Consider the following 26,710-nt stretch of genomic DNA (forward strand, 5'->3'; position numbering starts at 1 on the left):
TTATTCAGTGCCCAACTTGAATAGCATATGATAAGTTCTCTGTAGATTTGCAAAGAGGCCGAACGATTTCAATGCCAGTCTAAGGACACCAGAGAAACACTACCATGTTGTCAAACATAATGAATAACCAGCACCGAGAGCCAAATTCCGTGCAGGTTTCAGAGTAGCAGCCGTGTTAGTCTGTATTCGCAAAAAGAACAGGAGTACTTGTGGCACCTTAGAGACCAACAAATTTATTTGAGCATAAGCTTTCGTGAGCTACAGCTCACTTCATCGGATGCATTCAGTGGAAAATACAGTGGGGAGATTTATATACACAGAGAACATGAAACAATGGGTGTTACCATACACACTGTAAGGAGAGTGATCACTTAAGATGAGCTAATACCAGCAGGAGCTCCTCAGAGGTTCTTGTCAACTGCTGGAAATGGCCCACCTTGATTATCACTACAAAAGGTTTTCTTCCCCCCTTCCCCCCCCCCCCCCGCGTCTCCTGCTGGTATTAGCTCATCTTAAGTGATCACTCTCCTTACAGTGTGTATGGTAACACCCACTGTTTCATGTTCTCTGTGTATATAAATCTCCCCACTGTATTTTCCACTGAATGCATCCGATGAAGTGAGCTGTAGCTCACGAAAGCAAATTCCCTGCAGAAACTCCCTTAGACTTCAGTGGAATTGCACCACCAGCTCATAGACATTTAAGGTTTCAGTATCACTTACCACGTAGCACAGACAGGAAGGATGGTTTGGTGGCTGAAGGATAGATCTGGAAGCCAAAACACCAGGCCTGCATTCCCCACCTCTGCTGCAAACTTTGAGCCAATCGTCTAATGATGTGTGACCTTGAACAAACCACTTAAACGTGCTGTGCCTCAGTTTCCCTTCCCAGGGGGAGAGTGAGATTTATTTGACAACTGTGTGGAAAGGGCTTTGAGATCCTCACATAGAAGGTGCTAGAGAAAGACAAAGGATTATTGATATTATTTCTATATCATCAAATCTCTTGCGCGTCCTGGCTGCCCAAAGGGGAATAGGGCCTAGCTTAGTTGTGCGGGATGACTGTTAAATGTACAAGTCATGAACCAGTACGGATTCCAGTGTTATTTCCTCTCCGTTCCCAGAGGACAAAGTGGATGTGGGGCACCTGGACTCCATCCTGGCCGGCATGGGGATCCATTTAACCCAGGAGGAGCTGCAGGAAGCACTGAAGTACAGCCCCGTTGACAGTGAGCATGTCCACTCCCACTCTGGCTCCGTTTGTGTTGTCAGAGGCCCTTATGTGGGTCGAGGCTTTCTGCTGCCAACATGGTGGTGGGGGTGGCTGCTCCTTCCTAGAACTACCTGGGCATGTCAAAGGTGCTAACTCCACCCTCGCCTCACCCGTCTTCCCCCTTACACCCTCAGGCTGCTCTCTCTTGCAGCCAGCTCTTATGGCCTCAGCTGGGTAACTGGGAACAACCAGAGCATTGAGGTTCCCAGGCCATGGCCCTTCCCCTCCAGTTATTCCCCCCATATGCCTTCTGTGCAGGAGGCTGCAGTGGGGCAGGACCAGAGCCAGAACCCCATGTGGCCATTTCCTGTGTCCCCAGAGGTTCCTGAGTAGCTGGAAGCTGCCTTTGTGACTCAGGGGTGCTATAATGCAGGAGGAACAGAACCTGGAATCCCAGGCCTCACTCGCTCAGCTGCTTCCCTGCCCATGGCCAGGTCCAGCCCTTGTCTCTGAGTGGTGCTTTCCCTTGCAGGAGACGGCAAAGTCTTCCTGAGTGCGTTTATGAAGAGCGTGATGAATACGCGGAGACCCTCCCAGGCGGAGAGTAAGTGAGAACAGACGCAAGGCTGATGTGTCCTCACCCTGACATTTGGAGAGAGGTGTCGATGCGGTTAAAGTAGTATGCGGAGGGACTTGCATATTCTCTGCCCAAACCAACCCTGAGGTCCTCACTCCATTATTGCACTCTCCTGACTCAGTCAAGCTGCCCCATGGGCTAAACTGTACCTCTTTCCCATGTGTCCTAGGGGATAAAGTGGATCTCCAGAACCTGGATGACATCCTGCGTAGCATGGGGGTCCATTTAGCCAGTGAGGAGCTGCAAGAGGCTCTGAAACATGTGACTGTTGATGGTTGGTATTTCAAATCTTGCTCTGCGTTCTCTAGTGGGGGGCTTGAAATCAGCAGAAATGATGGTGAGCATTGGAAACCCTGCATTCCTCAGTTTTTCCATGTAGGATGAAGGAAGTTCTAAGTAAATGATGGCAATTTATCTCCTTTCTGTGCTAATCAACCTGAATTTTAGCTGATCAACCTGCCCCTCAGCTTCTGTGTTCTTTAGTGTCTGTCATTTCCTGTGACTCTGAGCTGTGCTTTACCTTGCAGCTGATGGGAAGGTGAATTTGGGCGAATTTATGGAGGCGGTGAGGACTGTCCAGAAATTGCCCCCAGGGGAAGGTGAGTGACCATCTAATAATCCAGAGAGAGGTTAGAAGAGAGTGACCTGAATGAGGCTGGTGTTCTCTGGAAAAAATAGGGTGTCATCATGTAGTTAAAAACCACCTTTTAATGAATCTGCACAAGGGGCAGAGTTAAGGTTATACCAGAGCCCTTAATTCTGGCCCTTCCTCACTCTTGAGTGCCTGCCTTTGTAACCTTAGGCCCTGATCCTGCAAACATGCACTGGTTTTGCTTTTCTCATGTGAAGTCTCCTTGAAGTAAAGTTAAGCACATTCAGGACTGTTTGTAGTGTAGGGGGTTGTAATAGCATTCATTTACCAGAGGACTTTGTATAGAGTAATAATAATTCTTGTTTCAGAGTAGCAGCCGTGTTAGTCTGTATCTGCAAAAAGAACAGGAGGACTTGTGGCACCTTAGAGACTAACCAATTTATTTGAGCATAAGCTTTCGTGAGCTACATCGTTGCATCCGATGAAGTGAGCTGTAGCTCACGAAAGCTTATGCTCAAATAAATTGATTAGTCTCTAAGGTGCCACAAGTCCTCCTTTTTTTAAAATAATACTTGTGATATGCTAGTGAACTGTCAAGGATACAAAGCACAGAGGGATTGTGCTTACCAATAACTCCTCATCTAGGACAGATTACTATTATTATTATATTATGATTCCTATATTGCCAAATCTCTCTCTCATCCTGGCTGCATGTAGGGGAGTAATGCATAGTTTAGTTGTCTGGGATGATTGTTAAACATTCAAGTACTGAACCAGTGCAGATTCCAATATTTCCTCTCCGTTCCCAGAGGACAAAGTGGATGTGGGGCACCTGGACTCCGTCCTGGCCGGCATGGGGATCCATTTAACCCAGGAGGAGCTGCAGGAAGCACTGAAGTACAGCCATGTTGACAGTGAGCATGTCCACTCCCACTCTGGACCGTTTGTGCAGCCGGAGCTGTTGTCAGAGCCCCGTTGTATAGGGCGAGGCCTCCTGCTGCCAACGTGGTGGTGGGCAGAAGCACTGTGGGAGTCTGCTCCCTCCTAGTGCTGCCTGGGCTTGTCAAAGGTGCTAACCCCACCCTCACCTCACCTCAGCTGCTCTTCCTCTTTAGATCTAAATGCTGCTCTCCCTTACATCCAGCTTTTTTGTCCTCAAGGGGGCAGCTGGGAACAGCTAGAGTGTGAAGATTCCCAGGCCATGCCCCTTCCCCTCCAGCTATTCCCCCCTACCCCTCTCTACAGGAGGCTGCAGTGGGGCAGGGCCATACAGCCAGAGCCCTATGTGGCCATTGCCTCGGTGCGCAGGGATTCCCGGGTAGCTGGAAGCTGCCTTTGTGCCACGAGGGAGCTATAAAACAGGAGGAACCGAACCCAGAACCCCAGGCCCCACTCGCTCAGCTGCCCATGTCCTTTTGTGGCCTTTGTCTCTGAGTGTTGCCTTCCCTTACTTACAGCAGACGGCAAAGTCAGCCTGAGTGCTTTTATGGAGAGCATGATGAGTACACGGAGACCCTCCCAGGCCCAGAGTAAGTGAGTACAGACACTCTCTGCGCTCATTCATTATTGGTGTGCCCCTGCCCAGACAGTAGGAGACAGGTTCAGATGAGAGTTAAAGTGGGGGGACCTTGCCCATTCTTTGCACAAGCCAAACCCTGAGGTCCTGACTCCATTATTACTCTCTCCTCACTCAGGCAGAGCTAACCCATAGACTAAATTATAGGACTTTCCCATGTAACTTAGGAGACAACGTTTATATCCAGAACCTGGACTCCATCCTGGACAGCATGGGGGTCCGTTTAACCAATGAGGAGCTGCAGGAGGTGCTGAAACATTTGACCGTTGATGGTGGGTATTGCAAACCACTGTTTTTTGGTCGGGCTTGAAGTCAGCAGAATTGATGGGGAACCTTGGAAATCCTGCTGTGTGTTCGTGCTGTGTGCTTGTCAGAAGACAGTGGTGAGATGTGTGCACAATACAGACAAGGGACAATCAGTCCTAGCCTCAGCTTCTTCTCCCACTTACGCCGGTGTAAATCTGGCGTAACCTCACTGATGTCAGTGAACTGATTGACTGATGGCCATTTACACAAAGGCCAATTTCCCCCACGCTCGCAGTGTGAAGGGGCCTTAAAGTCAGATTGAATGATATGTGTGCACTGACTAAAGTAATGTGAAATGACCATTGCGTAAATGAGACTCTGCTCCAATGGAGTTAATCTGGATTTACGTCACTGGATACAGGAGCAGGATCTTGCCCTTTGAATGTCGTGTCCACCCGTTCCCAGTCCCAGCACTGTGACCCTTTGCCAGGATTCCATCCAGTTTCTGTTTCGAATGAAGATAGTTCAAAGCAACTTACGTGGAAGTGTGTCTTCCAGTGCTACCTTACCTGAACTATAGCAGTGAACTCAGTGCTGCTCTGCCTCTTTGTCCTTCTGTGTGTGTTTGTCATTTCCTTTGACCCTGAGCTGTGCTTTACCTTACAGCTGACGGAAAGGTGAATATGGGTAAATGTATGAAGGAGGTGAAAAATGTCCAGAAATTGTCCCTGGAAGGAGGTGAGTGAGAGTCTAATAATAGAGATGGGTGGTAGATGAACGTAGTCTTAATGATGCAGGAGCCCTTTGGGGAAAAAAGTGTTATGTGATTGTGTGATTAAAGACATTTCCTAATGAAGCCACACAAGGGGGCAGAGTTAAGGTTACATCAGCTACCTTAATTATGGCCGTTTTAACTCTTGAGTACATGACTTCGTAACCTTAGGCCTTGATCCTGCAAATGGGCATAGACTGGACTTCTCACATTAAGTCTCATTGAAGTCCCACGGGTACCATCCATTAGTGATTGTGGGATTGGGGCCCTATTGGCGTTCTTTTACCAGAGGTTTTCATACATAATACTAATACTGGCAATGCGTGACTAAGCTCTCAAGGATACAAAGCTAAGAGAAACTGCTCTAACGGACAACTACTTATCTACGCTATTTTGGCTTGAAACAAAGGATTCAGTTAACTATCATGAAAAATTAATTAGAAGGGCAAGATTCTTAATGGATTGGATTCTTTCCACTTCATGCATTTTCTTAATGATGTTAGGAGTTCTTGCTTTATTAGGTGCACAAGCTGCATAACTTACGATACATTCTGGGTATTTGCTGATATCCAGGATGCTTTAAATGCCATCGTAAAGGATGTCAAAGAGGATAAGAGGTTTGTGATTAAATATGTTGCAGAATTTTTCTAACATAGTAAATAAGGGATGTGTAGGGCTAAATTCAGCCCTGCTATTACTCCCCTTGGCTTCTGGGGCATTACACCACTATCTCATAATAGTGAGATAGGTTTCAGTGTCATTTAGCAAGTCGTGTACAGAGTGAAAGAATTGTTTTGCCCATATGGATAGGTCATGAGGCCAAGGAACTTGGGTTCTCTTCCAATCGCTGCTGCAAACACTTGAGCAAAACTCTTTGTGTCAGGAACTAATCATTTAGTCTGTCTGTGCCTCGGTTTCCCCTCCTGTAAAATGGAGATAATTCTTCCCTGTTTCCCAGGGCAAGTGTAAGATGTATTTCACTAATCTGTGTGAAGTGGTTTTAGATAGTCAGATGGAAGGAATGTTTTTTTTATTATTGTTGTTATATTGTCGACTCTCCATCCCCATCCTAGCTGCACATAGCAGAATAATGCCTAGTTCAGTTGTTCTAAATGTTTCTTTAAAGACCAAGTGCGGTCTCCATCGCCCGAGGACAAAGTGGATGTGGGAAACCTGGACTCTGTGCTGGCCAACATGGGGATCCATTTAACCCAGGAGGAGCTGCAGGAGGTGCTGAAGCACAGCCCAGGAACTTATCCTTGCAACAAAGCCCGTTGCCAATTGTGCCCACATATCTATTCAGGGGACACCATCACAGGGCCTAATAACATCAGCCACACTATCAGAGGCTCGTTCACCTGCACATCCACCAATGTGATATATGCCATCATGTGCCAGCAATGCCCCTCTGCCATGTACATTGGTCAAACTGGACAGTCTCTACGTAAAAGAATAAATGGACACAAATCAGATGTCAAGAAATATAACATTCATAAACCAGTCGGAGAACACTTCAATCTCTCTGGTCACGCAATCACAGACATGAAGGTCGCTATCTTAAAACAAAAAAACTTCAAATCCAGACTCCAGCGAGAAACTGCTGAATTGGAATTCATTTGCAAATTGGATACTATTAATTTAGGCTTAAATAGAGACTGGGAGTGGCTAAGTCATTATGCAAGGTAGCCTGTTTCCTCTTGTTTTTTCCTACCCCCCCCCCCCAGATGTTCTGGTTTAACTTGGATTTAAACTTGGAGAGTGGTCAGTTTAGATGAGCTATTACCAGCAGGAGAGTGAGTTTGTGTGTGTATGGGGGTGGGGGGGATGTGAGAGAACCTGGATCTATGCAGGAAATAGCCCGACTTGACTATGTAAAGAGTTGTCACTTTGGATGGGCTAGCACCAGCAGGAGAGTGAATTTGTGTGGGGGGGTGGAGGGTGAGAAAACCTGGATTTGTGCTGGAAATGGCCCACCTGTTGATCACTTTAGATAAGCTATTACCAGCAGGACAGTGGGGTGGGAGGAGGTATTGTTTCATATTCTCTGTGTGTATATAAAGTCTGCTGCAGTTTCCACGGTAAACATCCGATGAAGTGAGCTGTAGCTCACGAAAGCTCATGCTCAAATAAATTGGTTAGTCTCTAAGGTGCCACAAGTCCTCCTTTTCTTTTTGCCCGGTTGACAGTGAGCATGGCCCCACTCTGGCTCCCACTCTGGCTCCGTTTGTGTTGTCAGAGCCCTGTTGTGTGGGTCGAGGCCTCCTGCTGCCAATGTGGTGGTGGGCAGAGGTGGTGGGGGAGGCTGCTCCATCAGCTTGTCAAAGGAGTTAACCCCACCCATGCCTCACCTCAGCCATCTTCCTCCTTAGACCCTCAGGCTGCTCTCACTTACACCCAGCTTTTATGGCCTCAAGGGGGCAGCTGGGAACAACCACAGCATTGGGGGTCCCTGGTCATGACCCTTTCCCTCCACTGCATAAGCCCTCTGTACAGGAGGCTGCAGTGAGGCAGTGACATAAAGCCATTGCCCCACGTGGCCATTTCCTCTGTGGACAAGGGTTCCCTGATGGCTGGAGGCTGCCTTTGTCACACTGAAGCAGTGTAAAGCAGGAGGAACAAAGCCCAGAATCTGAGGCCCAGCTTGCACAGCTGCTTCCCTGCCCATGGCCATGTCCGGCCCTTGTCTCTGAGTGGTGCTTTCCCTTGCAGGAGACGGCAAAGTTGGCCTGCGTGCGTTTATGAAGAGCGTGATGAGTACACGGAGACCGTCCCAGGCTGAGAGTAAGTGAGAACAACTGCTCTTTCCCCACATCCATCCCTGGTGTGCTCTGTTCTGGGGAAAGCCTGGTGCGGGTGCCCTCCTGCGTCTGACCTCAGCAGCACATGCAGATCCCTTATCATTGTAAAATCAGTTATTCTGAAAACCCTGAAGTAAAACAAAGGAACACAGCAGCTCTTCAATCCCATTCTCTGGTCCCTCACCTGACGGTTATTAGCCAGTCGGTCTCAGTTCCTTTGGCCTCTTCCAGGCCCCCACTCTCCAGGCCATCCACCTGAGAGTCCCAACACCCCCTCTCTCCCACGAGTCTTCTCCAGTAGCCCAAAGTCAGGTCTCCCCCTAGAGGCCTCCCTGCAATGTTCCACTCCCTGGCCGCCTGCCCTGTGAGTCTAATCCCTGCTCCTGGGGATCTTTCTCCAGAGTCAACCCCTCCTGGGCCCAGTATGGCCTGACCAAGCTGGTTCTTCCCCTCATTCTTCAGGGCCTCTGCATGAGCCTTCCTGCACTTTGCCGGGGATCCCCAGCTCTCGCCAGCCCTCCCAACAGGTTTCCTCAGAACGCATCACCGACAGCTCCCCGTTACTGCTCTCCTTCAGGCCTCCTGCAGCTCTTTCCTCGGGGAACTCTCTGCCACTGTGCCTTTCTCTCCTGTGTTCCCAGGGTCTGTCTGCACTGCATTGTATGTCCCGGGTTAGTAGAACACACGTTAGCAGCTTCTGGCTTTGTTAGCCTAGGAGTCCCCAGGTTAGGAACTGTTGAACCCTGGGTTCCAGCGTCTACACTGCATTATGTGGGCCTGAGTCCAACCCACCCATATCCCAGACTTCCTAGCACTCTCCAAAAACATGGCTGCTTTAGCCCTTTGTTCATGGTGCAGGGTGGGTAAACTTAACTGTCCTGAGAACAAAGTAAGTCTGCCTGGGGGATTGTGGGATATTTTTGGCAAATTCCCAGAGCACACATCCAGTGGGGCTGCATCTATACTGCAAAGCTGTAGGGCTTGAACCCTGGATCCCAGTTTGGCTCAGGCTCTGACCATCCACCACAATGGGCTGCTGGGTCCAAGCCCTGGGTTAGCACCATTTGTGTGTAGACAGAAGGGGGGTTAGGCTTGAGCCTGACTTTAAATGGCAGTGTAGACATGGCCTCTGACAGCTCTCATCTGTATCTTCCTTACACTCTCTCTCTTTCTCTGTCGACCCACTATATGTTATTACTCTTTCCTTACTCAGGCAAAGCTCCCCATTGACTAAATTAGACCTCTTTCCCATGTATCCCAGGGGATAAGGTTGATCTCCAGAACCTGGACTCCATCCTGGACAGAATGGGAGCCCATTTAACCAATGAGGAGCTCCAAGAAGCATTGAAACACGTGACTGTTGATGGTTTGTATTGCAAATCTTCCTCTGTGTTCTCCAGCAGGGGGCGTGAAATCAGCACAAATGGATGGAGAGCGTTGGAAACCCTGCTGCATGCGTGATTTGTGCATGTAAAAAGAAGTAACGTGATGTGTACACAACAGGGACAAGGGACAGTTGATCCAAGGCCCAGATTCTGCTCCCACTTACACTGGTGTAAATCTAGGTAATGCCACCATCACCAATGGATTGATTGACTGGTTCTCATTTACACTAAGGCCACTTTACCTTATCCTGGCAATGTAAAGTGGCCTTAAGGTAGGACACATTTATATTTTTGCACCACATCTAGAACAGTGTAAAGTGATCATTGTGTAAATAAGAATCGGGTCCAACGGGGTTCATCTGTATTCACACCAGTGCAAGTGGGCTCAGGATATGGCCACTTGAATTTCATAAGAATGGCCAGATGGGGTCAGACCAATGGTGCATCTAGCCCAGTATCCTGTCTTCTGACAGTGGCCAGTGCCAGATTCTTCAGAGGGAGTGAACAGAACAGGCAATCATCAAGTGATCCATCCCCAGTCATCCTCTCCCAGCCTCTGGCAATCAGAGGCTAGGGACACCCAGAGCTGGGTTGCACCCCGACCATCTTGGCTAATAGCCATTGTTGAACCTATCCTCCATCCTTCATACCCTCCCTTTTCTGATTCTAACTCCATGCCTCCTCCTCTCAAGGATTCCTCCAGTTTTCTTTTACAAGGAATAAAGTCTCTTGTCTGACCAGAACTTAGCAATGATGTCCATTCCCTTCTGCCTCTTTTCTTTAGTGTCTGTTTGTCATTTCCATTGACTTTGAGCTGTGCTTTACCTTGCAGCAGACGGGAAGGTGAATTTGGGTGAATTTATGAAGGAGGTGAGGGCTGTCCAGAAATTGCCCCCAGGGGAAGGTGAGTGAGAACATAATAACACTTATGTTTGGAAAAGGAGAGTACGCTGAATGAGGCAGGAGAAAATACTATGTGACCATGTAATTAAAGATGGTCTCCTAATGAATCCACACAAGGGGGCAGAGTTAAGGTTATGTCGTGGACCTTAATTCAGACATTTCCTACCTCCCTCTTGAAATGGGAGTAGATCAAAGTGCAGCTACAGAGCTTTTAGTGAATGGTAACAGGGTCCACTCCGCCAATTAGTGCATGGCAGGCTAGAGAGCTGTAGATTTACATACCAGCTTACTGTGCACTAACCGTCTGTATAGACAAGCCCTCAGTTAAGTATTGTGAAAAACTTATTAGAAGCGGGTTCTTTCCCCTTCTAGCTGAATAATGTATTTCATGTTTCCTGGGTATTTGCAAAGATGTAGGATGATTTCAGTGCCATCCTAGAGGATATCAAAGATGACGATGGTCACAGAGCCTTTTGCCTAGTTGTGTTAATTGAGCTGCACGTTGTGTCTGTGGCTGGCGCTGGGCTTCCAGCTGCTCCACGCAATTCTTCTCAAAGTCATGGGCTCCCACCCTTACAGCGTAGCGCCATGCAAAACGATCCATTGCCTGTTGCTCAAAGGTTGAGTCAGAAATGTTCGCTTGGGGCAGGTTTTGTTTCAGGGTGTCTTTGAAGCATTTCATCTGCCCTCCACGCTTACAGTTGCTTTAGCTTAATTCAGAATATAAGACCTGTTTTCATAGATGGGTCTCGGGCATTCAAATTACATGGTGAGTCCATCCCAATAGGGGACAAATCAAATGAGTCTAAATGCCAGCCCAACCCGTTTTCACCTCTTTTATCAAAGAGGATAAGGGGTTTGTGTCTAAGATACGTTACCAACGTTTTCAAACATAATAAATAACCAACACCTAGGGCTAAATTCATCGCTGCTGTAAATCTCTTATACTTTGCGGGAATTATGCTACTAGGCCATAGAATGTAAGCTCTTTAAAGCAGTGACCTTTTCTTTCCTGTGTATCTACAGTGCTTAGCAACGTGGGGTCCTCTTTCGTGACTGGGTTCCTAGGCACGACAATAATATTTTTAAGGTTTCGGTATTCCTTAGCAGGTCGTGCAGAGAGGGGAAGGACTGTTTTGCACATATGAATAGGTCTAGAGGCCAAGACACCTGGGGTCTATTTCTTCCTGTGCTGCAAACGCTTGGGCAAATCACCTAATTATATCTGACCTTGAATAAAAATGTAATTGCTGTGCCTCGGTTTCCCCTCTTGTATAAATGATGATACTTCCCTTCTGTCCAGAATGGGTACAAGTTTCATTTCATTCTTCTGTGTGTAAGATAGAGAAAAAAACAAAGGGTTATTGTTTTTATTATTAATGTTATCCTTATATTGCCAAGTGTCACTCCCCAGCCTGGCTGCATGTAAGGGAAGAAAGCCTGGTTTCGTTCTTCAGGATGATTCTTTAACATAGGACTAATGAGCCAATGCAGAGTCCAATCTTCTCCTCTCCGTTCCCAGAGGACAAAGTGGATGTGGGGCACCTGGACTCCGTCCTGGCCGGCATGGGGATCCATTTAACCCAGGAGGAGCTGCAGGAAGCACTGAAGTACAGCCCCGTTGACAGTGAGCATGTTCACTCCCACTCTGGCCCGTTTGTGTTGTCAGAGCCTGTTGTGTGGGGCAAGGCCTCCTGCTGCCAATGTGGTGGTGGTTAGAGTCTGCTCCCTCCTGCTACTGTCTCAGCATGCCAAAGGTGCGAACCCCATCCCCCCCGCACCTCCGCCAACCTTCCCCCTTAGACCCAAAGGCTGCTCTCACTTACACCCAGCTCTGATGGCTTCAAGGGGGCAGCGGGGAACAACTGAAGCTCTCAGATTCCCTAGCCACAATAGTTCCCCTCCAGCTATTCCACACTATGCCCTCTATCTAGGGGGCTATGTGGGGTGGCATAGAGTCATTACCCCATGTGGCAATTCCCTCTGCCTGCAGGGATTGCCAAGGAGCTGGAAGCTGCTCTTGTGCTGTAAAGCAGGAGAAACAGAGCCCAGAATCCCAGCCCCCATTCGCTCAGCTGCTTCCCTGCGCATGGCCGTGTCTGGCCCTTGTCTCTGAGTGGTCCTTTCCTTCGCAGGAGACGGGACAGTCAGCCTGAGTGCATTTATGAAGAGCATGATGGGTATGCGGAGACCCTCCCAGGCCGAAAGTAAGCAAGAACAGACGTGCTCTTCGCATCCGTTGCTGATGTGGCCTTACCTGGACTGTCAGAGAGCAGCGTATAGTCGCTCTCCATGTTTTTTTTTTCTGAGGACGCGGCTTCTCCTGCAGCTGCTTGTTCAGGCCTGTCTGTTCTCCTTGGGGAGCTTCTTTCCAGAACTGGCCTTTAAATACTTCAGGGGCTTTGATCTCATGGCCAGAGTTACAGACCCATCTTCTGATCTAGTGAGAGTGGGTGCGACCCCACTGACTTCAGTGGAGTTACTGTTGTTCACACTGAATCCAGCCCATGCTCCCCACTCTGCTGGCTGCCGTCTATCCCACCCTTCTTCTCGTTCCCTCTGAGAGGATTTCTCTCCTCACTGTAGCCAAAGGGCTTGTCTTCACGTACAGCGCTGCACGCACACAGCGGTCGCGGTTTAGATCTGGCCTAAGTGACTTAGGACCACAGGCTGGGATTTCAAAGGAAGCAAAAGTCGTTAAGTGGCCGACTCCCACTGAATTTCAGCAGGATTTAGGCACCTCCCTTCCTTCTGCTCCTTTGGAAATATCAGCACAAATCCCATTGTCTGTCGGTGCTTCCAAGGCCAGGTCTACACTACAGACCTCTAGCGGTATAACTATATCACGCAGGGGTGTGAAAAATTAAACGTAGTTATACTGACCTCACACCCCCTTGTAGACTGCTTCTCCCACCGACAGAGCTGCCACCTCTCGGGGAAGTGGAGTCACTCTGCTGACAGGAGAGCTTTCTCCCAGTGACTTAAAGCGTCTTCATTAAAGTGCTCCAGCAGCGAGGCGCGGCCGACACAGCGTTTTAAGTGTAGACCTGTCCTCAGTCACCTAGAGTGCACTTTAAAAGCCTTCGGTGTTGAATGTGACTCGGCTCCCATTGGCTTCCCTGGGCACCAAGTCAGGCCATTGCTGAGCACTTTGCTTTTCACAACCCCACCCTCCAAGGTCAGGCCAAGATTTTCAAAACTGGCTGCCCAAAGGTAGGCAGCTGGGCCCAGATTTTCAAGAGTGCTCAGTACCCACAAGTGAGCTGTGATTTCCAGTGAGCCCTGCTCCTGTCGGAGCCTCTAAAGGAAGTGGCTGAATTTCCAGAAGCGCTCAGCACTCACCCACGTCCCTGGAATTGAACAGGAGAAGATGGTGCTGATTTATGTTCCTCCATATGGACTTAGGCCCAACTCCTCAAAGCTACGTATGCCCAGAACTCCCATTGAAATCAATGGGAGTTAGACACCTACACTTTACCTTTGAGGATCTGGACCTTTGGGCACATAACTGCAGGCCCCCCCTTGTGAAAATACTGGCCCCAGTTTTTAATGATTTTGCACTTAGGAAAACCCTCCGCATTCCTATTGAATGAATGGAGTCCAGGGGGGTGGCCCCCTGACTCTACATGGGAGGGTGAGCGCCTCATGTCAGTCAGGCTTGTAGGATCCCCAGACCACCAGCTTTCATGCAGCTCCAGCATGCTTGGAGTCATACATTTCCAAAAGAACTTGACTTACCCTTGGTGGAAAAGATGTTGATATCACATCTTAAACCGTCCCATTGAGAACACAGGGAACAGGATCCTGGAAAAAAGCAGCAAGCACCGGGGTTACGGGGTTTAAGGGAATGATCCAGCAAATCCGACTCGCAAGAGTAAGGCCTCCAGAATTCAGTGAGGCTACTCGTGTGAGTAGAGACTGCAGGACTGAGCTCAACATTTGTTACCACCAGCAGTTTTGAAGAGGCAGAGTCTACCACTAAACATGAGCAGGCAGTTCCCACTGAGGTGCTGGCGATTTCAAAGTTCTTATTAAAACACGAGAACCAGCCGAGCCTGGCAGGGCTTTGATTCCCAGTGGCATTAACAGTTTTACAGTCATACAGGAGAGGTAGGATGGCCCAGCGCTCAGGGTGCTAGCCTGGAACTCCTAAGACCTGGGGTCAATTCCCTACTCTGCCCTAGACTCCCAGTGTGGTCTTGGACAAGGCACTTAGGGCCAGATTTTTAAAGGTAGTTAGTCATCTAAAGAAGTAGATAGGTGCCTAGTAACAGTTTTTTAAAAAAAATGCAAATCCCACTAAGCCCCGGTGTGCATCTGTAGGCCCCTAAATGCCTTTTAAAAATCTGGCCATTTAAAAAAAAAATCCTGCCTCAGTTTCCCCATCTGTAAAATGAAGAGAATAGCACTGCCCTGTCTCTTTAATGTTGTGAGGCTGAATACAGTAAAGATGGTGAGGTGCTCCAATAATCACTTTAGATCAACACACCTGAACAAGAACCTCACTTCCTGATCTACCCAAAGGGTCAAGCTCACCCCTGAGCAGAGGGCTTGCGCCATATAAGCCCTAGCTGGAGGTCTTTCATGGGATTGAAATGGCACTTAGCCCTTGTGCTGGCTCTCTTCTCTGCCTGGGGGAATTTCACCAGTGCCTTCAGCACCATCAGCAAAAGCCAAAAGGATCCTTCACTTAATATATCGCACTTCATTATTCAAACGTAGCAAACCATCAACTCACATGGGTGTGAATTCTGCTGTCAGTGTCTACACCCACACTGGTGTAACTGAGAGCAGAATTTGGCCCAAGATGCATGGGTTGGGTGCTGGGGTGCAGTTACACTGGCGTTACACCATTTTAACTCTGCTGGGCCAGATCCATTGAAGTCGATGGAGCTATACTAATCAACGGGATCTGGCCCCAGTGGAGAGACTTCTGATTTGCAACAGTGTCTGTGAGAGGAGGATTTGGCCCCAGTGGCCTTAATTGAGATTTTTTACATCTCAAAGAGGTGATGCCAAAAGGTCTAAGGGGACTCTGCTATTTCAAATTATGGGCTTCCCGGGAGGGAGCGGGGAAAGTGCACCGCGTAAGAATTCGGAGTGGTTGTCATAGCTACAAGAAAGCAAACAGTAAAACCCCTAATCCTTCTATCTACTTAAAGGGGACAGAGTTGATCCTGGTCACCTGGACTCCATCCTGGTCCACATGGGGATCTACTTAACCAATGAGGAACTGCAGGAGGCGCTGAAATTCATGACGGTGGATGGTGAGTCTTTCAGGTCTCCCTGTGCTGCGTGGTAGCGTTCGCATCGGTGCCAGAAAACTGGGCGAATGCCTGAGCCAGATTTTCCCTTACAGCCGATGGGAAGGTGAATTTGAGCCAATTCATGCGAGGAGTGAGTGCTGCCCAGCCAATGACCCAAGGACCCGGTGAGCAAGAGCTTTATTAAAGAGTCTCAGAGGGGTAGCCGCGTTAGTCAGTATCAGGAAAAACAACGAGGAATCCTTGTGGTACCTTCGAGACTAACAAATTTATTTGGGCATAAGCTTTCACGGGCTAAACCTCACTTCATCAGATGCATGGAGTCGAAAATACAGTAGACAGGTACAAATACACAACGCATGAAAAATGGGAGTTGCCTTACTGAGTGGGGGGATCAGTGCTAATGAGGCCAATTCAATTAGGATGGATATTGCCCATTTCCAACAGTAGACAAGAAGGGGTGAATATCAACAGAGGGGAAATTACTTTTTGTAGTGCTAACAAGGCCAATTCAATCATGGTGGATGTGTCCCATTCACAACAGTTGACAAGAAGGTGTGACTATCAACAGAGGGAAAATTATTTTTTGTAGTGACCAAGCCACTCCCAGTCTTTATTCAGGCCGAATTTGATGGTGTCCAGTTTGCAAATTAATTCTAGTTCTGCACTTGCTCATTGAAGTCTGTTTTTCAAGTTTTTTTGTAGAAGAATGGTCACTTTTAAGTCTGTTATTGAGTGTCCAGAGAGATTGAAGTGCTCTCCTACTGGTTTTCGAATGTTACAATTCTTGATGTCTGATTTGTGTCCATTTATTCTTTTGAGTAGAGACTGTCCGGTTTGTCCAATGTACATGGCAGAGGGGCATTGCTGGCACATGATGGCATATATCACATTGTAGATGTGCAGGTGAACGAGCCCCTGATGATGTGACTGATGTGGTTAGATCCTCGGGTGGTGTCCCTTGAATAGATATGCGGATAAAGTTGGTAACGCAGTTTGTTGCACTGATAGGTTCCTGGGTTAGTGTTTCTGTTGTGTGGTGTGTAGTTGCTGGTGAGTATTTGCTTCAGGTTGGGGGGCTGTCTGTAAGCGAGAACTGGCCTGTCTCCCAAGGTCTGTGAGAGTGAGGGATCGTCCTTCAGGATAGGTTGTAGATCCTTGATGATGCGCTGGAGAGGTTTTAGTTGGGGGCTGTAGGTGACGGCTAGTGGCATTCTGTTACTTCCTTTGTTGGGCCTGTCCTGTAGTAGGTGACTTCTGGGTACCCTTCTGGTTCTGTCTGCTGCTAAGCACCCTGGTCACTGTTCCTTTGCTCTCTGGCAGTTCCCCATGGTGACGTACTTAGAGATGGTAACGTGTGGGTAGAGGTTGGTGTCTCTTGAATGGCTTCTGCTGTCTGTCTCTCAGGCATGCCGTAAAACAGGCAAAAAGCCTCTCTGGGTCACAAATGTTGCTGGGGGTTACGGATTGTCTGGGCACATAGCATGGTGAGGTCATAATCACAAGGTCTAATGCCCATCGCTGAGCTGGGTTGGGAGCCGGTGAGTTGAATGAAGCTTGTGGCAATTGCCACGTCCTGGGCATCCCAAAGTCGATTGTGCTTTGTTAACCATCGTTTAACCTTTTTTACACTACCTCTTGCACAACAATGGGGACTTAGGACACTAGACAGTCAGGGTGGGGCAGTACTGAGGCCACAATTTCAGGTGTGTCATGGCAGGTTTAGCTGCTTGGCAGAAGCCCCAATGAGATCAGTATCTCATGGGGGGTAAGTCAAGGCTCTGGAGAGCTCGGAATACCTCAAGCCCAGGGCTGCTTAAACTTGGAGGAGTGTCATGATTCTGGATGCAAGTCACAGAGCTGACGGCCCCGATCCATGAGGTGAGATAGCCAGGAAAGAACAGGGAAACTAGCTCTTAGTTCCCCTACCCCTTATCTAGCCCCATTGCCCGTAGAATCTGAGTGCCTCCCAGGCATTAATATATTTTCCCTCATGACCCCCCTCGGGAGGGAGGAGAGTGCCATTATCCCCATTGTACAGATGGGGAAATGGAGGCACAAAGCAGCTAAGTGCTTGCATAGCAGCACATCACTCAGGGGTTCCTTCCTGAGTCTGTATAGTGGCCTTCCTCTTGCTACCCTCCTCCTTAAAGCTGTCTCCGGTCCCAAGCTCTGGGATCAAAGGAGGTTTAAAGTGGGAGGGAGCCTCTGACCCTCTCTACCTGTTTGTGTTACACCCCAGAGAAACCTCAGACGACCTTTGGCCTGGTCTCTGAAACCAATATGACACTGAAGTCCCTGCCGAAGAAGATGATGTTGAAACCCCTGCCAAAAAAGACCAGCGGGTGAGTGTGGAGGTGTCTGGGCTGCCATCACCATGGATTGTCAGGTCCTCTGAGCAGGATCCCTGCCTTCACTCCTGCCAGTAAAACACCCAGCATGCTTGGTGCAGTAATCAGCATTAATTACCCTTTTTTCCAGCTGAAGGAGCTGGCTCTGCTGGACTCTCCCATGCCTCCCTGTGGCTGTAAAACTGTGTGTGTGTAACTGAGTTTCTGTCTTTCCTTTTTTTCTTCTTGTTTGTATAGAAAATATAAACACATAACTAAATGAAACGTACAGAATGACATGCACCAGATAGAAATAACCTCTCAGTAACAAAATTCAACCTTCATTATTTGCAAAACCGGGGGGGTGGGGAAGCTGACCCCATACAGGTCATGGAGGGCATCAGTTAGTAAAGTGACTAATTAGATAAATGATACCATAACCTCTGAGTAACAGGAACTAATATATACTCAGCTGCAAACGTATGCAATTGTTTCATGTGTGACCACAGCCTCATACCTTTTCCAAGTGTTTCTATTAGGCAGAGTCACTTTTCCCATCAATGCAGTAGTAGGAAGGTCACTAAGCCAGTCTGTAAATGAAGGAGGAATTCTCAAAATAACTCTTTTGGCCACTAAAATAGTGACTGCAATCCACTTCTTACTGGTAACACGAACTCATTCATCACCCCTCAAACACATAGGCTTGGAGAAGGAAAGAGAGCACACACAAAGTTTTTGAGAGAGTACTGAATATGGTGTTCCAGAACATGTGCATTTCTGGACAGGTCTAGAAAATGTGCAAAAGGTTGGCACGTGGCTGTTTGCATATCCAGTATTCGCTGTGCATTGCCTTAAACACATGTTCTGGAGTCCAGTCGCGCCTGTTTAATGTCTTGTTCTGGAAGAATCACAAGGATAAAGAACTTGAAGTATCTTGCACATTAACCCAGATAGCCTTTATTCTCACAACGGAAACCTGGGAGGATACGTTCTTTTTCCCATTTTCCTTTGAGATTGAGAGGGTACTGTAAAGCATTACGCCATCTAAGTAATTCCTACAAAATGACTTTTGTTTCCATATTTGTTATCATCCTCTTCTAGAGGTGAAAGAGTTGAAATGGACCAATTGTCCCCTCTACCTGCATGAATCCTTGAAAATAGCTGCTGAAAGAAGGATGTGTGAGGCAGTAATAGAGGATATTTGTTACATGTAGAATTGAAGGAGGCCAGTCCATCATCTTGTATTACATCTTTAATTTCTGTTAATTCTTTTTCTATCCAAATTGTCTTAATCATAGAATCATAGAATATCAGGGTTGGAAGGGACCTCAGGAGGTCACCTAGTCCAACCCCCTGCTCAAAGCAGGACCAACCCCAACTAAATCGTCCCAGCCAGGGCTTTGTCAAGCCGGGTCTTAAAAACCTCTAAGGAAGGAGATTCCACCACCTCCATAGGTAACGCATTCCAGTGGTTCACCACCCTCCTAGTGAAAAAGTTTTTCCTGATATCCAAAAAGCATGGAGTTGGCCTTGATCCTGATGCATGTGTTATCCTGTAGTGGTACGAGAAGAGAATTAGTAAGATCGGATGCTGTAATCATCTTAGTGCATTGCAGGGTGCCCCATGTAGATGCAAAGATTGGACTTTTCCTTAAGGGTGTGGGTAGCCTCTTAAGGGATATAAAAGAAGAGAGGGAGCCAAATGACATAGCTAAGCTTTTTTCTATCTCAAACCAGGCCGGTGTGTATGCAGAGCAACTGGAGGGGAACCACCTTAAAATAGGACGCATTTGGAATGCTAGATAATACAGACACAGATCTAGCAACCCCCGACCTCCCGTTGTCCAGTATTTTTAAGGGTCTTGTGTGACAAGTGAGGCTGGTTTTTATCTCAGATAAATTGCATGATTAGCCTATTGATTTTAGCAAAGAGTGAGGGAGGGAAAGACCTTGAAAGGCAACAGGCTAATGATATAAAATCAATCTTGGGCAGATATTCATTCTGGCTATTTCTATTTTCCCCAGTAAGGATACAGGGAGGAGACACCACCTTTCTACATCCTTGGACAGTTGTTTTTATATGTAGTCCATATTTATAGAAACAATTTTGGAAAGATTAGGACAAAACACCTAAGTAAAGTTATTTCCTTGCATATTGGAAATGGAAAATGCTGAGTCTGAGAAGGATCTGGTCTTTTGGATACATTCGTTGCTTGTGATTTATTCCAGTTAATGCAAAAACCAGAGCTCTCCAGAAATGTAAGCTATACTCTATAACGATGAGATTAATGAGGATGGGTTCTTCAATAGTACAAAACTGTCATCTGCATATAAACTGATTTTGTATTCTTTCCTGTTTATAGTCACACCTTCAGTGTGTACATTGCCACTGGTTCAAGAGAGAGATTAAAAGGGAGAGGCAAGAGGGGACAGCCTTGTTGTGTCCCTCTTTCTAGTTGAAATATGGGAGAAATAATTCTATTAGTTGATAGTGCAGCGAGGGGAGAGTTGTATAATACACTCAGACAATTCAGGATATTGATGCAAATCCAATTTTTGTTTTGTTTTCTTAGGACATCCATTACATAAGGCTATTCAACCCTATCAACGGCCTTCTCTGCATCTAGAGATAGGGCTATGAAGGGAACATCTGACAGCAGAACTTGCTGGATCAATTGAGCGATTTTTCTCATATTCTCAGCAGCCAGGCTTCCTTTCATGAAACTACACTGATCTGAGTGTGTAATTGATGGGATGCGGCTGCTAAAATTTTTGCAATTAGTTTTCAATCTGTGTTGAATAGAGATATGGGACAGAAGTTGACACTGTTGCTACCATCCTTGTTCTTCTTTAATATTAAAGTAATTAAAGCAGTTTTCATGTTGTGAAACATGGTTCTCTTTTGGAATGTTTCAGTGAAGACCTCTGAAAGAATAGAAGAAAGCTGATTACAGAATGTTTTGTAGAAATCTGCCAGAAAGCCGGGGAGCCTTGCTGGAGTTTGTTTTTTGTAGCCTGTTCAATTTCTTGTGTTGAGAAAGCTTTGTCTGTAAACAACGCTTGTTCTGAAGTTAGGGTATTAAAAGGCAGGTCTTCAGTTAAATGATCCAATTGATTAGAGTCAGATTGGTTGTCTGATCTCTAGAAAGCTTGATAGAATTGCGTACATTGATTATTTACATCTGTTGGTTCCAGGATGGCCCTCCTGTCTTCTTGTAATAAGGAAGAAATATTGTTGTTGGCTAGTTCCATCTTAAATCTTCTGGCAAGTGGCTTACCTGCGTTATCTTCCCATTCAGAATATCTTTGTTTGACCCTGTTGAGTGTAAATTGAACTTGGCTGGATAAGCATTCATTATATTTATATTTGGCATTGATAATGTAGGAGGTTTTCATTATTTGGGTCCATCTTGTGTGTTTTCTCCAACTCATCTATTTCCGTGGCTGAAAAGTCTAGTAACTTGAGTCGTTCTCTCTTCTTTTGGGAGGCCTATCTTACGCACTCACCTCTTACAGTAGCTTGTAGAGCTTCCCAAAAGATGTAACTGAGGTAACCGAGTGCTTATTTTCTTGTATGAAGTGAGAGATGACAGAATCAACTGTGCAATTAAATTTTGCATCTTTTAGTAGCAGTGTGTTCAGCTTCCAGCGAAGACTTTAATGAGGTGTAACCAGCATCTATGGTAAGTATAATTGGAGCCTGATCTGAAATTATCAATAGTGCTTCCAGGCATGCTGGAATCAGTTCTGAAGACACAAGAAGAATTCAGTTCTGGAGTAAGAAGAATGTACTGCAGAGAAATACGTATAGTCACGCTCCGTGGAGTGTCTTAGTCTCCAAATACCTTTTAAATCAAGTTCATTCGTTGGTAACGAGGGTTGTTCTATTGTGCTTTGAGTGCTCGGTCTCATGTATTTGGATTTGTCCAGACATGTCTAGCATAGTATTCCAATTGCCTCCCAGTATTACAGGAGTGTCTTTTTTATTAAAAAGAATGTCTGCAATGTCTTTGAAAAATTCAGAATTATCTCCACTTGGATTGTAAATACTTCCTAGAATTAACTTTTTTGAGTTGAAACATCTTCAGGAAGAATGTTTCTTCCTTCAGAATCAAACCAAGACTGTACACATTGAAAAGTTAATACTTTTATGAATTAAGATGGGTACAAAAAGATCTGTAGTTAAATATCATGTGCCTTACAAATATACTTTGGAACAGAAAACAAAAAAAAGTAAGACTTAAAACAAGCCAGAATGGGCAAGTTCAGATCCTGATGGCTTCAGTTCTATCTCTCCTCCCCTCCCTATATTATCTAATAATATCCTAAACATCTCTAAATGCATATTTTAAGTCAAATCTTACCCTGTAAATACCATTGGGTAGTCTAAGAACATGTATAATGTTTTCCTACCTACAGAAGTTTTGATGTATAGTTATGTATGCATATGTATATGCAGACTCATCACAAGAAATTTACAATTGGTTTGGTAAATCAAATACAAATTAGTACAAAATCTAAATACGAAAAATACAACATAAAAAAAGGTTTCAGAGGAACAGCCGTGTTAGTCTGTATTCGCAAAAAGAAAAGGAGTACTTGTGGCACCTTAGAGACTAACCAATTTATTTGAGCATGAGCTTTCGTGAGCTACAGCTCACTTCATCAGATAAAAAAAGTTTCATATTCATAGTATGTCAAATGCCTTGCGCAAATTGAATAACTAGTGCTATTTAAGGTTAGGTTATAGTCTGTTTTACATGTCGTGAATACTGACTGTTCCACAAGGGACTTGTGGTTACCCTAACACAACCCATCAGAGGAAAAGCTAGTGAAGAGATTCTGTCCAGCAGTGCAAGCTGTGATGATTAGTGCAGATAATACTTCAGCCAGTAGATGGTGCTATATCCCCCCGCTTAGTGTTCACAGTGTTAAAACGGTTACTCTGCGCCTTGCGATGCTATACATTTGTTATTGCTCAGTTTTAAAGGAGATCAACTGAAGAGTTCAGCCTACCTGGTTATTTGCTAGGAATTGGAAGTTTGTGTAAGTGACTATTAACATGTCTACAGGGATACCTAGAAAAACAAACTTATTTTTAAACTTGTTGAGGTTTGCTTTGTATTGGTTTAAAAAAAAACCCATTCTGCTATTTGTTGGTCAAATCTGATCTCAGTCTTTGAAGTGTCTGCCAAGCTTCAGAAGGGGTTTGGCAAAATCTGGCGGTGCATGCTGAATCCATGGGGAAGGTGAATGGGTACTTGATCCTGTATCTGACGTTGGTCCCCCTCAGGATTTGCTTTATGGAATGCAGCCCTCTTTTTGTTAAGCTCAGCTGAGAAGTCAGGGAAAAGAGATTTTGTGGCCTTTGTACATAAGGGTTTCAGCTTTTCTAGCAGCATTCATTAATGGTTGTTTACCATTGAACTTCAGCGGCTTGAAGACGATGGGCTTGGGCTTGGGCTTGTCAGATTCCCACCATCTAATACCAGGCATTCGATGAGCCCTTTCAATGTCTAATGGGGGAAGCTGAGGGTGGATTTTAAATAGGTCAGGGAGCAGTTTCTGAAGAAATCTGATAATATCCGCCTTCTCCAGACCCTCAGCAATGACCAACAGGCGAAGTTTGTTTCTTCAAGTTCTCTTTTCTAAGTCATCCTGGGTTTCTTCCAGTTTGTCTAGTCCAAGCTTTAAGAAGGAGGCCATTTCTTCTTTAATTTCACTGGTTCAAGGGCAGCCTTTGGCAGCTAATTTTCCAAGTGAGCCATTTTGGGATTTTGCATCACACACATCTTTAGAGAGCCCTCGGATATCTTTGGAGATTGAATCCAGGCCTGTGAGGAATTCTTTCAGTGTCACAATATCCTGGGCTAGGTTCTGCTATGGCCTTCTAATCCCCCTTCAGCTGTTTGGGTGATGCAGGCTGAGGTCTTTAACTGCTCCTCATTTATTCATTGGGATCTGTCTTCAGCAGCTTGAAGTTTATCCAGGGGTTTAATTTAACCTTTTATGACAGAAACTTATTGCCAGTTTGCTAGGAAAGTAATGATTAGAGATGAATTGACATGCGGAGGTCCGGGACTAGGCAGCCATCTTCCTCACAGGTATCATGTGATCCTGGGATTTCATTCTTTCTAATGCTGTAACTTGGCAAAAGCTGGGACCCCCCAGATCAGCTACCTTACTACTGGTGCTTTCTCCCCACTGCTTTCCAGGGGAGGAGAGGGAGCAGGCTCACTGGGTGGGTGCCCAGCAGTGGCAGAGTTAAAGATGAATGGCTTGGTTTTTCCCAGGTGCTGAGCACCCACATCTCCTGTGGAAGTCAATGGGAACTGTGGGGAACTCAGTCCTTTGGGGATCTCAGCCCGTAAATGCCAAAGTCTTTATGAAGCCCTGAGGAAGTTAAAGGGATTGCATAAGAGGGCAGAATCAGACCCTAGCAGTGTCTCCAGAGTGACCCTACAGCATCTTAGTGGTATTCACATCTGTGTACAACTGATGTGAGAGCAGAATCAGATAATAAACTCTTCTCTGTTCCATGAATGCAACCCCTCTGAAGTCAGTGTGGTTGCACCAGTGTAGCTGAAAGACACATGTGGCCTCCTGCATCATATCCTGCCCTGAATCCATGCGCTCAGCTGCTCTTCCATCAACAGGAGCTGCATATCTGCAGAGGAATGTTGGTTTGCATCTTTTAATTGTCCTTCTTTCTTCTTGAATGTTGTATGGCAGGGAGCTATCTGGCATCCTCCTAGGCAGGAATAAGTGCAAAGCAGCGAAGAACCTGACCATGGACCAGCTAGAAGGTAACAATGCCCCAGTTATCTGTCTTTCACTTTGAAAGGCAGGTTGACAAAAAGACTGTTCAAGGTTTATTTTTTAGCTTGTTAGATCTTTATTTTTTCTACTAAAGTAGCAACTGTGGGGACAGCCCCCATCTGAGGTCAGGGCCCCCTTGTGCTGGAATCATAGAATCATAGAATATCAGGGTTGGAAGGGACCTCAGGAGGTCATCTAGTCCAACTCCATGCTCAAAGCAGGACCAGTCCCCAATTAAATCATCCAGCCAGGGCTTTGTCAAGCCTGACCTTAAAAACTTCTAAGGAAGGAGATTCTACCACCTCCCTAGGTAATGCATTCCAGTGTTTCACCACCCTCCTAGTGAAGAAGGTTTTCCTAATATCCAACCTAAACCTCCCCCACTGCAACTTGAGACCATTACTCCTTGTCCTGTCCTCTTCTACCACTGAGAATAGTCGAGAACCATCCTCTCTGGAACCACCTCTCAGGTAGTTGAAAGCAGCTATCAAATCCCCTCTCATTCTTCTCTTCTGCGGACTAAACAATCCCAGTTCCCTCAGCCTCTCCTCATAAGTCATGTGTTCCAGACCCCTAATCATTTTTGTTGCCCTTTGCTGGAATCTCTCCAATCCACATACTTCTTGTAGTGTGGGGCCCAAAACTGGACACAGTACTCCAGATGAGGCCTCACCAATGTCGAATAGAGGGGAACGATCACATCCCTTGATCTGCTCGCTGTGCCCCTACTTATACATCTCAAAATGCCATTGGCCTTCTTGGCAACAAGGGCACACTGCTGACTCATATCCAGCTTCTCGTCCACTGTCACCCCTACGTCCTTTTCCGCAGAACTGCTGCCTAGCCATTCGGTCCCTAGTCTGTAGCTGTGCATTGGGTTCTTCCGTCCTAAGTGCAGGACTCTGCACTTATTCTTATTGAACCTCATCAGATTTCTTTTGGCCCAGTCCTCCAATTTGTCTAGGTCCCTCTGGACATTGTACATACCCAATCCCTGGCCCAAACACCTTACAATCTCAGCTGACCAGACAGACAAAGGAAATAGGGCTGTCAAGCGATTAAAAAAATTCATTGTGATTAATCGTGCAATTTAAAAAAGTAATTGTGATGAATTGCATGATTAATCGCACTGTTAAACAATAATAGAATACCATTTATTTAAATATTTTTGGATGTTTTCTACATTTTCAAATATATTGATTTCAATGACAACACAGAATACAAAGTGTACAGTGCTCACTTGCACTGTAAAAAAACAAAAGAAACAATATTTTTCAATTCACCTCATACAAATTCTGTAGTGCAATCTCTTTATCGTGAAAGTGCAACTTAGAAATGTAGAATTATGTACAAAAAAATGGTTTATTTTTTAATGCAATGTAAAACTTTAGAGCCTACAAATCTACTCAGTCCTACTTCTTGTTCAGTCAATCACTCAGACAAACAAGTTTGTTTACACTTTCAGGACATAATGCTGCCCCCTTCTTATTTACAGTGTCACCTGAAAGTGAGAACAAGCATTCGCATGGCACTGTTGTAGCCAGCATCGCAAGATTTTTACATGCCAGATGCGCTAAAGATTCATATATCCCTTCATGCTTCAACCACCATTCCAGAGGACATGTGTCCATGCTGATGATGGGTTCTGCTCGATAATGATCCAAAACAGTGCGCACCGACGCATGTTCATTTTCATCATCTGAGTCCGATGCCACCAGCAGAAGGCTGATTTTCTTTTTTAGTGGTTCAGGATCTGTAGTTTCCGCATCAGAATGTTGCTCTTTTAAGACTTTTGAAAGCATGCTCCACACCTCGTCCCTCTCAGATTTTGGAAGGTACTTCAGATTCTTAAACCTTGGGTCGAGTGCTGTAGTTATCTTTAGAAATCTCACATTGGTGCTTTCTTTAAGTTTTGTCAAATCTGCAGTGAAAGTGTTCTTAAAATGAACATCATCTGAGACTGCTATAACATGAAATATATGGCAGAATGTGGGTAAAACAGAGCAGGAGACATACAATTCTCCCCCACGGAGTTCAGTCACCAATTTAATTAATGCATTCTTTTTTTAATGAGCGTCATCACCAAGGAAGCATGTCCTCTGGAATGGTGGCCTAAGCATGAAGGGGCATACAAATGTTTAGCATATCTGGCAAGTAAATACTTTGCAATTCCAGC

The 26,710-nt window shown here is 46.0% G+C and overlaps 1 protein-coding gene across 1 annotated transcript in view; it reads left to right on the forward strand.

Moving 5' to 3' along the window:
* Positions 1-26,710, forward strand: part of EFCAB3 (EF-hand calcium binding domain 3) — a 61,932-nt gene that overhangs the window by 22,650 nt on the left and 12,572 nt on the right. The window contains exons 12-28 of the mRNA XM_048830419.2: positions 1,124-1,228; positions 1,745-1,816; positions 2,019-2,123; positions 2,377-2,448; positions 3,251-3,355; positions 3,899-3,970; positions 4,185-4,289; positions 4,930-5,001; positions 7,745-7,816; positions 9,095-9,199; positions 10,051-10,122; positions 11,644-11,748; positions 12,257-12,328; positions 15,284-15,388; positions 15,481-15,552; positions 17,628-17,730; positions 24,448-24,521. Coding sequence (XP_048686376.2) covers positions 1,124-1,228; positions 1,745-1,816; positions 2,019-2,123; positions 2,377-2,448; positions 3,251-3,355; positions 3,899-3,970; positions 4,185-4,289; positions 4,930-5,001; positions 7,745-7,816; positions 9,095-9,199; positions 10,051-10,122; positions 11,644-11,748; positions 12,257-12,328; positions 15,284-15,388; positions 15,481-15,552; positions 17,628-17,730; positions 24,448-24,521 — 1,488 coding nt within the window. The remainder of the gene's footprint in view (positions 1-1,123; positions 1,229-1,744; positions 1,817-2,018; positions 2,124-2,376; positions 2,449-3,250; positions 3,356-3,898; positions 3,971-4,184; positions 4,290-4,929; positions 5,002-7,744; positions 7,817-9,094; positions 9,200-10,050; positions 10,123-11,643; positions 11,749-12,256; positions 12,329-15,283; positions 15,389-15,480; positions 15,553-17,627; positions 17,731-24,447; positions 24,522-26,710) is intronic.

This window comes from Caretta caretta, chromosome 27 (assembly GCF_965140235.1).
Source record: "Caretta caretta isolate rCarCar2 chromosome 27, rCarCar1.hap1, whole genome shotgun sequence".
NCBI classification, from domain to species: Eukaryota; Metazoa; Chordata; order Testudines; family Cheloniidae; genus Caretta; species Caretta caretta.